A 14761-nucleotide genomic window follows, 5' to 3' on the forward strand; every position below is an offset into this window, starting at 1 on the left:
TAATATAATAATTGTTTTAAAATTAACTTTTAATCTTAATTAGAAAAGATTTCAAATTAATAATAAGTTTAAATCAATATAAACTTTCTTATTTCAAATTATCCTGCTTTTAACTAATTTAATCGGGTTTTCCCGGGTTTTGTTCAAGATTTGACACTTACTGGCAAGCATTTTGGTGACAGCTGGCGCGATATTGATATCCGTCAAGCATTCGTATGTACTGGAATGGAAAAGCCTCAGCACAGCGCTATTGTGTAAGGAAATCCAGACGCCTAATCCTCCAGAATTCGCCATACACGAAACGGCGCGGCTCGTGTCGCTGCTCACAGTGAACGTATGCTCAATGTCCAGAGTATGAGTATTCAAAACTTTCACGCTGTTGTGGCAACCGCACCAGAGTTTTCCGGAGACGGACAACATTTTGGTCACCGGCGACGCTACCGTTCCAACGGACACCGTTGTTGGATCAGGCGTGTTCCATCCACTGGCTGTAAAAAGAATCAATAAAGAAAAAAAGTAAAGATAAAACAAGACACACATTATAGAATGCAGAATAAAATTTTATGGCTATTTTATATGCTATTTCACTACTAATTACGAAAAATATTGACACGTACTATGATCTCGAACGTAAACAGTAATGTCTCCGTTGGCAAGTGACACGAACACTTTGTTGTCCAGATATCTAAAATTACGAAATATCATAATATCATGAGAACACTGAGTATATTGTAAAAAAATAAATATTCTCATATTGCTTTGCAATAATAAAATATACGGTGATCGTTTACATGATGCAGTGCACACTGCTGCCATGCTGAATCTTCACTTTGTTTTTCTTGATCCGGATGTTGTCGTTGCAGTTGTACACGTGGATACAACCGTCCTCAGTTCCCAACCACATTGTGGGTTGATTCGCGTCCTCCTCTGTAGTAGTATTTTCGATAGTCGATACATCGCCACTCAGCGTTACGCTGCCCGTATCTGCGCATGGAATGTCGTCCGAGTCCGAGTCGTCGGAGCTCGAGCTACTGCAAAATGCGCGAACACAAAGATGAATGTTAAACAAATAAAATGAAAGCAACATTAAAATATACGAGACGTTCATGTAGTATATTATCGTGCGGTTATATTTAAATTTCACGATTACTATGATTTTGGAAGAATTCCATAAATTCCACTTTACTTCATTTTATAAATAATTAATATTAATATTTAATTTCAATAAATGTGTTCCGTTGTAAATTGTAAAGGAGTAGTATTACTGGACAAATCATGCGTTCCGAATATTTATGCTCGAGCCGATAAACAAGAGATAATGTGACTATTATTTATTAATATTTCATAATTAATAAATCATATTTAATTATGAACTGCTTATATTGCCAGGTTTTGAATGTCATTATTTACACGTCAAATTGCAATTGGCGCGGGAGAATGATGATTACCTGTCTAACTGTATGTTACCACCACTGGCATCCACATCTTGCACCGATATACTTATACCGCTTTTGCTGTTACCAAACGGACTATTGTTCGACGTGCACGAGTTTGAACTGAAAAAAAACAACATTTAAGCCATCTATCTTTGTTTATTCTTCTTCGCTTCGATTAACTGTTTAATTAATGCAATCCTCCTCTGTGCAATTATTTTTGTCATCTTGCCAATCTTACCCAGGTGTGCAGGCGGGTATTCCAGCGACGCAGAGTATTCTGGCGTTGCAGACTCCGTTGCAGGATGTTACTTGTGGAGGTTCTGGACTAAGACTCAACACGCACACCTGACCGACGTAACCGTCGCTGTTGCAAACCCAGACATCCTTCGACCCCTGCCCGTTCGCCAATGTTGGCGCCGCACAGGTGAACTGGAGACCCGCTCGCGTTTTTCTAATCGGTAAAGGTCCCACAAATTCAGGACACGGTCTCCTGTCAGCTGATAGCGCTGCGCATAAAATGGGAAAATATTTGAAATATTCTGTCTCGAAAACTTTACTATTTGTATAATTTTTAAAATAAAACGTATACAACAAATTTGAAGAAATTAAAGATTAATGTTGAATTATTTTTAGAATACAGAATTAATGTAACAAAATCTTCTTATGACTTTTTAAGTGAAAATACTCGACGAAAGGGTAATATTACCCACCGAGCTTCTGTTTGGCTTCATTAAAACTTTCTTCCCAGCTTGCACGTTTGTCAGGCTTCGCGAACATGACGGATATATTCTCGATACCGGCTCTGCAAACAAAGTAGACAGGTATAATGTAAGTCACGTTGCAATTGCGATTGATTTAGGAATCTAATATTGAACATGTATAATAAAACATGATCAAAGACGATTTTTTTCAGAACAAAGAATTTAACAATAATAATCTTGAAAAATGAAATGAAGCTTTATTTTACTGATCTCTAATAAAGTTAAATTTATTTAATTTTCTTTGATTGTACATATACATTGTAAAATAAAATATAAATAAAATATAAATTTATATATTTTAGATTGTAATGTTTTGTAGCAAGAATTTACTACATTGCAAATTTGTACAGACACTGTGCTTTTGCTTTATATGCAACGGGAATTGTCATCAGTATTATATTTCGTCATCATTAATCGATCATTAAATTTTTCCTTATATTTATTTATTTGTTTAATTTTTGAAAGATATGCTTACTGAGTATTAAGTGTAAGTTCTAGGCAAGCCAGCTGCGAATGTGCGGCGTTTCTTTCGGCCAGTTGCCGTTGGGCATGACTCAGCATATCTTTGATAAGATCTTCCAACTGTTGCTTAGCTCCATGCAAAGTCGCAGCAAGCTCCTGCAGCTGAGTCAACTTTGTGCAGTCTTCTCGGAGATAATCCACTTCGCGCGCCATTCGCCTTAAATTTTCGTCTTTGGCTGGAAATGACATTTGTAGAGTCATTTTAAATTCAAATATGAAGAATATATAAATGATGATTTTACGATACCTTTCATTACTTCGAGATCATCCAGCGGAATTCGCATCAGCATTTTGTACTTGTTTGCATCAAGCAAACCGACCAGACTATTCGGACAGGTACTTCTGCAAATTTTTATCTTTTCTTATATTTTTATTATCAAAATGATTTGCTATTAAAAACTATTTTTCTCCATATATTATATTCTATAATACACATGGAAAATTTATTTTTTTAGAAAAGTTCTTAATACAGTATATACGAAGCAATTATTTTTCAAAATTAGTTACTTACTAGTACTTACTAGTACTTACTAGTATTTACTAGTAGTTACTTCCTAGTTACTGATTCCTACCACGTGTCATGAATCATTATTAATGCTAATGTTAAAGAACACTTTTCCTTTAAGTTTATTTGCATTATTTTTAATTTTTTTAAATAAAATTATTGATATATATTAAATGTATAACACATGATCAAAATTATTTTTAAAAAATTGTTATTTGCAATTATTGCAATAACATATCTATATGTTTTATTTATTATATTCTATATAAAACATTAAAACACTGAAAAATAAGTCTAATTTAAAGATAAATTCGAAAGAAATTTATTTAATTTATTTGATTGTTAGATAAAATTAACAACTTTCTTAATATCAAAGTATATTTGAGATATCCATGTCAAGCGCTTACGTTGACGGCTTCCTTATCGTGCCACTTCTGCGCTTGATACTGGTGATGACGAGAAGATCGGAGAACAAAAATAAAGCTCGCTCCTTCCGTGTGCCCTGATTCGACGCTATGGTGACCAGATCGTGTCGGACGAAAGCTCTACGGGAAAGCAGACAACGTGTCACACGTTGAATTCGATGAATCTTTTTGTCGCGTCGTGGCCAGTTTCCTCTACAGCACGCATCATTATCGGTAATCAATACTCCGATTCCGATGGCTAAATAAGTTCAGTGGAAAAACTATGTAACGCGTGCGAGACGATTGATACAGATTGAAAGGCGCGTGAAGTGGGACGACATTTCTGTCACAGCAATAGTCGATAATTTATTGGAAAATGTTATTCACTACAAAACGGCCTATGGAAACAATACGTACTTTCTTAATTATTTATGTTGCTAAAAGACCGTTCAAACGACTATTTTAAAAAATTTATGTCACGACGATACGCTTTAATTATTATATTTATTTAAATTTTAATATCGATATCGATATCTTAAATAATAAAGATAGTATTAACATTATATCACACAATCATTATTAAAAAAAATTGTCGCTTATATTTTATACTTAAAAACAAGTAATAATATGTACGACAAAGTACGACTTTGACTCTAAATCCGAGAATATTACACTAGAATATGATCGTGAATTGTGATCGCGATTTGTCGATCGTAAATTCCAAGGACCAGCCATCTTTGGGAAAACAAAACTTAAGTATTAACCCACCTATTATATTATACATTAGTTTATTCGAAATTGATTGATGAATTCGATTGATATTGATATTCGAAGTCGAATTATTATCCGCATTTTTCGCGACTGGTACAAAAATTGCAAACAGAAATTGGCTCGCTGGCCTACCTGTCATTCGTTACGATGCCAGCGAGACCCTCGACGAGAGCTTGAACCTCCCTTAACGTGGTCTGCTGCTGCTCCCATTCGAGCGACTCTCTTTCCGTACAGTTGATTTTCACGACCAGTTCATGCACTTCTTTCTGTGCGGCCTGCAGCAGTTCGTAATCGGGATGCGTCGGATCCGTGTGCTTTAGCAATCTCTGGATCAACAATTCGTATCTCGGAATCTTCTGCACGGGTTTGATCAGCAGCTGGTCCAGTCCCAATTTGCCCTTGTGCTCGCGCTCCATTGTCTAATTGTAACAAAGTATGATCTACCCTCTACCCTTTTTATAATTTTCCTCGGATAAATTTATCGCGGGTTAGAGAAATTAACTTCAGCATGCAATTTAGATATTTTAGCGATAATATAATTATTATTTATAATTATAATAATTTCAATCAATTAATATAGTCTTGTATATTATGAAAAATTCAATTTTTTAAAATAAAATCGTCAATTATTTAAAAATTTTTTAAAGAGGCATGTAACCTGTATTATACGATGTCATAATTGTACGTCGCATACAAGAAGCTCGGCAAAACCACCAATCTTTTTGTATTTTATTACAAACTCAGTAAGGTTAATGCATAATGATAAAATGTTGTAAAGTGTGTTTAAGCGTTTAAAGTGGCTAATGCTTCTCAGGGGTAGGTATGTTAAAGATGTGCCGAGCCTCATAGGAATCTAAATAGGCGACGGTGAGACGCCGGCAATCAAGTAATGAGTTAATTATATCAATAAAATTGCGAAAGGTCAGGTTTGATCGCGACGCTTTAAGAAGCGACGTGGAATGAAAAAGTTTCGTATTTAATAATAACGGTTGTGTTGTGTAAAGAGGGGAGGAAAGAGGGAGGGAGAGAGAGAGAGAAAGAGTCACAACGGATAAAATGTGCAGCGTACCTCGAGAAATCGTGCGAAGGCCGGCTTCGCTTGGCACGTTGTTTTTATCGCCTTCCTCGCAGACTTCCAATTGTCCAGAAACAGGGTATATGTCTCCAGCACCACTGGCTTTGTGAACTAGAAAGCGACATAGGCTCTTTATATTTTTACATACGGACGAAGGTGTATACTGTGCACGAAACGTAATTCTTCAAACGAATACGTCACTTCAAGGAAAGATATTTAATTCAATTCTCCATAAACATGAATTTTTTGCAAACTATATAAATAAAGATGTAAAATATAATCTAAATGAATTGATAAATCAATTTTAATATTCAATTTTAAATAAAATATATTTCGTTATTCCATCCAAAATGTTTGAATCCAGATTACTTTGCGCTATGTAGACATTCGGTTAAAAGATTTACTTCAATAAAAATATAAGTGGGGCACATTTTTAGTTTATTTTTAAATAATCGATAAAAAGCTTAAATCCATTCTTAGCAACAACATATTCAAATGCGAGGCGCATAAATTCGAGAATGATGAAATCTTGTTATTCTCTGTATTAAATAATGCGGTAAACTTCAAGAGCCATGCAAAGTTGGCACCGTCAAAATTTATTCTGTCTATAATCTTAATCTAACGAATTCCAATACACCGGAATTAATTCGTAGAGGACGAAGCCCGAGAATGATTTTCACCTCGCGTTATATCTTATCTTTCAGAGAAAATTCTGAAATACCTCGACATAAATTTATTCGTTACATAACGCATGAAAAAAAAATGCGGAACGTAAATAAATGTCTTTCCGAGGATAAAAATATTCTGCGTTTATATAAGGGGACGGTATGGCCGCGTCGTTAGTCAATTTATTAACGCGGGTCGAACAGAAGAATATGCCGCGAATTAACTTTACGATATCTATTGGTTCTATTGACGTCTTGGGAATCTTAACGGCAAAGGGGAAGACGAATACTGTCATGTAATTTATTACGTGTCCGGCCAGAGGTATTTGCGCACCTAGTAACAATGTAAACTCACCACATCGAGGAAGACGTCGCCGATCGTCTGCTTAAGTTCCCAGGTGTCTAGTCGCCTACGCAACTCCTCCAAGAATACTTCATGATGACTGAGAAGCGCAGGAATCTAAAATGCATGAGTATTTCTCTTCAATAACTTTATCTTTGATTGATCGACGCACGGTCGAATAATACTTTACAAGAAGAATCATGCCGGAAATCTGAGAATCGATTAAAACATCAAGTGTGCATCGATTTCTAATATGTGGAGGACTCAACCGTCATGAGTTTATTACATATTGTTACAAATATATATAATTTATCTCTCGTAAAAAATAAAAGATAAATAAGAACGACGATATCGGTTTTGTGCCATTATTAAATTTTAAAGTTTTAGTAATTTAATTAATTTAATTAATTTTGTAAAGCTTTTTATTTCTCTATTAAAACAATATAATATACTTTTTGCATTAATTCTAATAATTATTTTATATGTTCAATATTAATGATAAATTGCATTGATATTTAATTAATTAAATTATTAATCTATTTGAATAATGGAATAATAAATTGATGATATATTCATTCAATTACTTTTCAAGGTAATCTGTTAATAATTAACAGATTTGTTAACAATTCGCAAATCGACCACGCTGTAAACAAATTTTAAATTATTGAGTGGCCTATTCTACAATCGATAGTGTTCGCCATTCGAGCGAGATCGATTAACTTCGCGGTTAGATCTTGCCTTCGCCCTAAATCTTCCGTCGGTCGGAAGATCGTAAAGCCTTCCTCCATCTATATATATATGTATATATACAACTCGACATGGCATTTAAAATATAACCTGCGAAGAGAACGGAGGTTCCTCGGTTCCGGGGAAGTTCTGGATGTTAAATTACAACTTGCCGACGAGACATAGATTTATATGCACAGAATAAGTGTGGCGTTCAAGTTTTTATCAAAAATACATCACACTTCTGCAAACATGCAAAAATGCAAAGTGCCGTATATACAAAATGTCTGATACAAATGTCTGATTTCTAATGGTATAGCGCTTATGTACAGCGGTAGAGCGGATCAAATTGAACAGAAAAGTCCTGTATCATTTTGCGATTTTCGCAATTAATAACGAATTGTTAATTATTAAGGATGAGCACATATTTGCAAAATGATAAAGGACTTTTTTGACCCGTTCTAAAAAAAAAATTTTGAAAATTAATCAAGTACGTGTACACTTGACTATATTTGATATAATTTTGTTCCAGACATTTTGTATGATCGCGTACAAAGTTATAGTTTTGCATTAAATTAGACTGGATTGTTTCTACACACGTTTTATTCTTGTAAATTTTCGAGAATAATTTTTCGTATTTAATTAACTTTCTAAATTTTTTCTTTTTGAAAATGAGGTCTTATTTGAAAAAAAATATTCTATCATTTTGTTTATTTTGCTGTAAAATTACTTTGTTTCCAGTTGTATTATATTATGTATTCAGGCCCACCTTGTTCATATACTTATACACCTACCTGATAAAATATTTCGTCGACTGTTCCGGCATCCGCCAGACCAGCATTCTCGGGGCTTTTCAAGGGTTGTAAGTATTTCTGAAACATAGAGATATTTTTATAATATTGCTTTCCCAACATGTGTAACAATAGTCTTTTTATCTACTAAATTTATCACTGGGACAATAAAATGAAAATAAATATATAGAGAGAAAAGCTGACGTTGAGTTTTTCGCAATGGTATCGTTATTTTTAAATAAGAAAATTATTTATTAAAAAGTGAAGTTTCTAATAATAGATTTCATTTAACGTCGCCGTATCTAGAAGATCTAAATTATATCAGACAGTATTTGCATGCACGTTGCCGACAGACCTTCGGCTCAATTTCGCGTCCTTCAAACCAAAGAAAATCCCGCAAGCTTTGGATACTAGAATTTTAATGCGAGAGATCGAGAAATGAATTCAATTCAATTAACACCAACGCATTGATACTGTAATCAACTACAGTAAAAAATGTACCTCGCGGCTTATTTGTATGCTTTTAACAGCCCCCTTTCTATCTTTTTCCATCTTATTTTTCTAGGTCGCATCGCAACGTGAAAAATGCGGAGCCCCCTTCATTTGGTTCCAAGACCGTCGTTAAATAATCAGCAAACGTGCCGACAACGGTTCCCGTTGTGCCGTAACCGCGTTGTTTATAAAATATGACAATCAAACCAGCAAACGTACGCACCGTTACGCGGTGACGCTTAAATTCCGCGGACGTAATACTAGTTAAAAATCGCCTCGAAGAAATCAGCACGCCCTATTTTGGAAGCACAAACAATGAAATACGTCCTCGATTTCATTCTATGCATTTGATGATCAGATGACTCAAATAATTAGATTACGCCATCTTAAATTATTATATATTTTGTCCGTATCATACTTTAATTAAGAACTAAAAATTATTATATATATTGTCTGTTTATTGTCATATTTGAAAGGAATTAAGTTCATTGAAGAATACTCTTCTAATGCAACTTCAATGAACTTAATTCCTTTAGACCAAAAAAATGAAATTTATTAATACATTTTGCAATTATAGTACGTGTTACCTTTTTAATTTAAAAAAATGATAAAATTAAAAACACATCAAAAGTTATAAAAAATAAACTTTAAAATATAAAATATAACACAGATTTATGTATATCGTAAAACTTTCTTTATATTATTAAGAGTTTATGACGAAAAATGAGATTTTATTTAAAAGCTGGATGAATTTGTAATACTATCATTTTATAACGATAACTGATAATGAACGAAGTGAGAGGCAGCAAATAAATCACCCGATAAGGTGGCACTAATTTTCCGCAGTATTGTTGCGAGCATTATCGTAATTGTTCGATTCAATAATTATGCCGCGCTGCAAAACGACAATGCAATTAGTGTGGCATTAAATCACGTAATTAATTAAAACAAAAATCTCATCATCAGTTCTGCAGCGTTTATCCGGACAGTTTTTATTAAAGCGTCTAGTCGACTAGTCTACGCAATTGTATTTTACAAGGCACGTTGCACGTAATGTGACTCACATTTCACACGTGTTTCGAAGATCCGGTGTATTTCCATCACGAGCAACTCATACATGTGCTCAAAAAGGATCAATTTTTTTTCATGGGTTTCGACAAATAAAAAAAAAAAGCAAAAATTATAGGACGACTTTTAATTGTTATATAATAAATTTTTATATCAATAATCATAAGGTTTTATTCTTTCGGCATTTTTATATCGTAAGGTTTCATTCTTATTTTCTTTTCTACATGTTTAAATGTAAATAATTACCAATTTGAAAGGAATTTGAAGGCCGTAAAGTTTTAAAGCATTTTAGCTTTTAATTTGAACAAAAAAATTAAAATTAAAAACTAAAAGAAATATCTAGCGAGAAATTAAATGCGAACTGAAATGATCTGTACACGTACGAATACCCATATCGGAAATCGAGTGCGGATAGGCGAAAAAAATACTATTGTTCCGTGATAGTAAAGTGATACCTTGGCACACGTATTTACGAGCCGCCTTGCGCAACTCATTGAGCAATTAATTTCGCGAAGCGTCCTTCAGCGAATATTATATGCATTGTGCTGTTAAACAAAATCCTCGACGAAGGACGCAAACTCGCGTTGAAAATTAGATTGCGAGTACAACGCAGCCTTGTGATATGGATCTGCAGCCTGCATTTAATGCATCACATGCTGAGAGTAGTCGTCTCTTAGGAATTCAATATTTCAGACGTACAACTAAACGAAATTTCATATTTACTATTGGCATTGTCTCTACCAGCTATATATAAATTATTACATATTATAATTGCATCAACTGCGCAAGAGAGATTAATGTAATTCAATTCAAATTAATAAATTAATATCTAAATCTAATAAATGAAATCAATTTTTTCCAGGATTTTACGGAACAACGATACATCATAAAATTTATCGTCGTAAAAATGTTAAACTTTTGATTTTAATTATGTCAGAAAAAAAGATTTGCTTATTAATCAATATAATTGATAAAATATAAATATATATATCTCTTTAGCCATAAATATATCATATCATAAGTTATCATACAAATTTGTTTCCACCATAAAGATTCTAAAAAAATATTAATTTATACAAGCATAATTTCCATTATAAAAAGTGATTATCATAATATAAAATTTATATATTATTATTATAACAATATATAGTTCTTCAACGACGATTGCTCAAATTTAGAAGATGAAAATAATTATAAGTGTTTAATTGAGAATATATCTTTAGTGATTAGATTAGATTTGTGACTAGATTATGCAAACGCGTAAACCAACTAATTTCCATAACTATTCGTCATGACTTGGTATTTCCAGTGTTTAATCAAAAGCGATTATGAAGTCGGGAGTGGAAATTTAATGAAAACAACAGACTGGAGATGGCGTACTTAGGTGGAACGGGCAACAACTCGCTCGAGTGAAGCTGTTGTTCAATCCACGCGAATAAACGGGCGGGGGTGTTTGTTTACAAGACACAAGGACGAATCGCAGTTTCCGACATGCATCGATGCAACGCCGTTTCTTTCGCCGTCGTGACTTGGGAAATTAATTGATGTAACTCTTTTGTAATCATCTTAATTTGAAATATTTAAAAAAAGAATTGATCCTTCATCTTTCACAAAAATTTTAATAGTTGAGAAAAATCTTTATTTTTTATTACATCACCATCAATAAAAATTAAGAAATATAAATAAAAAATCCGAATCATCAAAAAAATTACGACATATCATATTACATTTTTCTGAAGAAAAAGGATATCAAACTTTAAGAAGAAATAAATTAATCAATGCTTTTATGTAAGTTAGAAGGAAAATCTTGAAAATCTTTACAAATTAATTAGAATTAAATGGAAAGTATTTTTTTAGAATATTTATTTCCTTTTTATTTATTTTTTCTTGATTGAACTTCAAGTTGTGAAGAAACGGATTCTCTCTTCTTGGATTTATTGTGCTAATAACTATACTTACATTGACTAGTATCTGTAGCGCCTCCACATAAGAGCGTTCTGTATCGTAAAGCTCCACAACCACGTGAGTCCTCGTGTCCTGCAATACAGAAAAGACAATGAGAAAAGATGAGCGACATTACAAGGGAAGGAGATTCAATGAGCGACATTACAAGGGCAGCGTTTGACCGAGACGGAAAGCGAACGAGTATCGCTGTCATAGCTCGATTATTGTATCGTCTCGTGATGAAGATCGCACGTGTGCTTACGAAAGAAGTGCACGTGCGATGCTTCACGTGCGTATGTATGACACGTTTGATTATAGTCGTATATACAACATGCATGACAAGTCCCAGGATGTTGCGTCGGCATTGGGATGCACGCGTCAAGATATCGATGAAAGACGAAGTATTTTAATCCTAAGTTAACTAATACATAATATAACGAATCATCTTTCAATTCTAAAAATCCTTCATCAAGCTTCTTTTATCTCGATGGTCATCAGATTTCCTCTTCTTAAATGCATTCTTTTTTACTTATTTTCTTCGCGTGTTTCTTAAATCTCAATTTTTTTTATGTAAATAAAAATACAGATAAATAAATATTTATTTACATGTAAAAACAAAACATATATATTTTTACAAAAGTATATTTCGTTTTGATAACAATTGAAAATAGAGAAGGGCCAGATGAAGAAGAAAAGATTTGACTTGTCTAATAATTTTCAAACGACACTTGAGATTATTTTAGAAGTACTTTTGCAGCGTAGTACGTCAAAAGCTTACTCAACGCTTACTCAAGATGCTCGGAATGCTTTTTCATTCAGAATTAGCCCTGCCTAGTCTATAAACATCAAAAACAAGAACTACCCACGCGCTCAGAAGTGACGCGTTCGTTATTCTCGCTGTCCACCGATGGCTGACTGACGAGCTTGCGATCAGCATCCATTGTCATCCACGTAGGCCACCTGTACTGAGATTTCGTGAGCATCGACACCCTCTACTCGCATAGTAATCCAAGCAAAAGTACGTATCGATAGTTTCGCAATCTCCCGAAATCGATGCACTGCGAAGCGCGTTTGACTGTAGAATATGCACTCACGTCTCGCGCGTTTCCGGTCTCTCACTTTAATCTATTCCGCTTGGCGGAAACGGGGCGAAACTGAAGTAGAGCTCTTAAGCTTCCGTACGTAAAAGCTACTCTCAAACGTTTTATTCCTGGACTCTTCCTACGAGCTTCAAGTCGATCGCGCTGAAACACTTTTTGTTTCGGTAAACTGCATTGATCACGTATCAATGGAGAAATTAAGTACATCCGTACATTCATTTTCAAATTTTATGATTTGTAAATGCGAAATATACGAAATAAGATATAGCTCTCACTGCGTGCTCTCCTCTGTGTCTCTTGATTGCTAATGTGACTTTCCAGAAAACTGATGTTATAAAAAAAGTTTCGTACTTCAATATCGATTATTGCAAATGATTGGAAAGTTTGTTACGTATATCTCTACTCCTTCTACTTTTATTTCCTCATTTCCACCATGAAATTTCTATAACGAGTAATTTCCGTGAAATTTATAGTAATTAAAAATTTCCAAGAAACCAATGCGGAAAGAAAGTAAAAAGATAAAAAGATTAAAAAAGATATGTCTCCCATAGTTTTCAATTTATATGATCGTTACATTTTATCATGTGCATTTTTCTTTAATTTACAATAAAAAAAATCGCGAGGTCAATATTTTCCGCTATCTTTCAACGTCATCATCATTCTCCCAAAAAAGATTAAAATTAAAAGAGAGAACGATGTTGATGACATTTTGAACAACAATGCTAATCGTTACGGATGAATCGAAAGTTACAACAGTTCGAGTTCCAACTCGTCGAGAAGAGCTAACTGGCAAAATTGGCGATCATATGTGCGCCGTACTTGAAACTGACGCGCGTATCAGAGAGAAAAAAAAAAAAGACGCCGTGTTTCTCGACGTGTCTGCACGCCTACTCTCGGCACGCTCGGACAGCGCCGCTTTAAAACCTCGTGGGAATTTGCACGCGGAGCTTTCGCGCCTCTGGACGATCGCGCGCGTCGAACGCGTCGTTTACGAACGAACCGACAGGCCGCTTGTTATATTTAGCACTGTGACTAAAGATCCCCCGCTTCGTCCCCCCCCTCCCCCCCCCCTCGTGAACTTGCAAGCTCATCCGCAACGTTCTTTCTCATCTCTCTCTCCCTTTTTCACGCTTCGGTCTTTCCTCGTTCCATCGGGTCGCGCCCAGTTACAGAATCGATTACGCGCGATCGATAGTGACCCCTTGATCCCGTTGTGCGAGCATAATGATCCATTGTGCTACCGCTTAATTACGCAAGTTCCTTTTGCTAATTAATCGCGAAGTTATATCACAAATGCTCGGCGCCGATCCTTGCGCCTGAGCAGCCTTCACCTTGAAATTAAGGAGATAAAGGTATGTAATTAAAATCAAGATTTTTCAGTAAAAAAGCTCCCTACTTATACTTATACGCTTGTATTACAATTTGTATTATTTATTAAAAATTATTTATTAAAATATAAATCTTCTATTTATCTCCCATTTTACAGAAAAAAAAAATCACCGAGCAATTACCAATCTGCTTGATCACATTGACAATCGCACGTAATAGACTTTATATTGTATAATTGTAATTCTATTATATAAATTGATATTTTATTTCACAAGCACTTATAGTTTTATATTGTGCATATACGAAACAATTAATACATATAATATGTTCAAAGAAGATAATTTGTTTGTGACAATTTTGTTGGTAATTATTATTACAGATGCATTTTAAACATATTATGGAATATCTCTTTATCTCATTATTACATAAAAAAATTAATCAACTTTAATAAACGAGAATTTTAAATAGATAAGAAATAGATCCGTGCAATAAAACGAGATTCATCATGATTCATTTGCGGAATATCGAATTGATTGGATGAGATAAGGTCAGGAAGAGACATTTTCGTGATGTAGCTGCGAGGTATCGAGAAAAGGAAAAATATGTTACATACTAGACTATATCGAAAAAGAAAAATCAAGTCCTGACATTTAAACGTACTTTGACAATTTTCCGATCAGATCTGCGCGGCAAAATGTAACGTATTTTTAAAGAAATATATAATATAATATAAAACACCAAAACGGTACGCGCAAACGCAAGATATCTTGAAATATATGAAAAATTGAATTAAATCTGTCTGACAAAGGGAACAAAGTTGATTTTCAAG

At 34.1% G+C, this 14761-nt stretch overlaps 1 protein-coding gene across 4 annotated transcripts in view; it reads right to left on the bottom strand.

Annotated features, from left to right (window-relative positions):
* LOC105425794 (rho guanine nucleotide exchange factor 17) overlaps positions 1-14761 on the bottom strand; it is a 56215-nt gene that overhangs the window by 6078 nt on the left and 35376 nt on the right. For all 4 annotated transcript variants that reach the window (XM_089073876.1, XM_089073877.1, XM_089073878.1 and 1 more), the window contains exons 9-22: positions 11519-11596; positions 8003-8080; positions 6495-6599; positions 5469-5585; positions 4532-4818; positions 3632-3769; positions 2967-3061; positions 2673-2895; positions 2147-2238; positions 1675-1942; positions 1449-1556; positions 792-1031; positions 618-685; positions 162-488 (exon numbers count right to left, since the gene is read on the bottom strand). In XM_089073876.1, the coding sequence (XP_088930002.1) occupies positions 162-488; positions 618-685; positions 792-1031; positions 1449-1556; positions 1675-1942; positions 2147-2238; positions 2673-2895; positions 2967-3061; positions 3632-3769; positions 4532-4818; positions 5469-5585; positions 6495-6599; positions 8003-8080; positions 11519-11596 (2224 nt within the window). The remainder of the gene's footprint in view (positions 1-161; positions 489-617; positions 686-791; positions 1032-1448; positions 1557-1674; positions 1943-2146; positions 2239-2672; positions 2896-2966; positions 3062-3631; positions 3770-4531; positions 4819-5468; positions 5586-6494; positions 6600-8002; positions 8081-11518; positions 11597-14761) is intronic.

The sequence above is a fragment of the Pogonomyrmex barbatus genome, unplaced genomic scaffold (genome assembly GCF_055798465.1).
Source record: "Pogonomyrmex barbatus isolate J1 unplaced genomic scaffold, ASM5579846v1 scaffold16, whole genome shotgun sequence".
NCBI lineage: Eukaryota > Metazoa > Arthropoda > Insecta > Hymenoptera > Formicidae > Pogonomyrmex > Pogonomyrmex barbatus.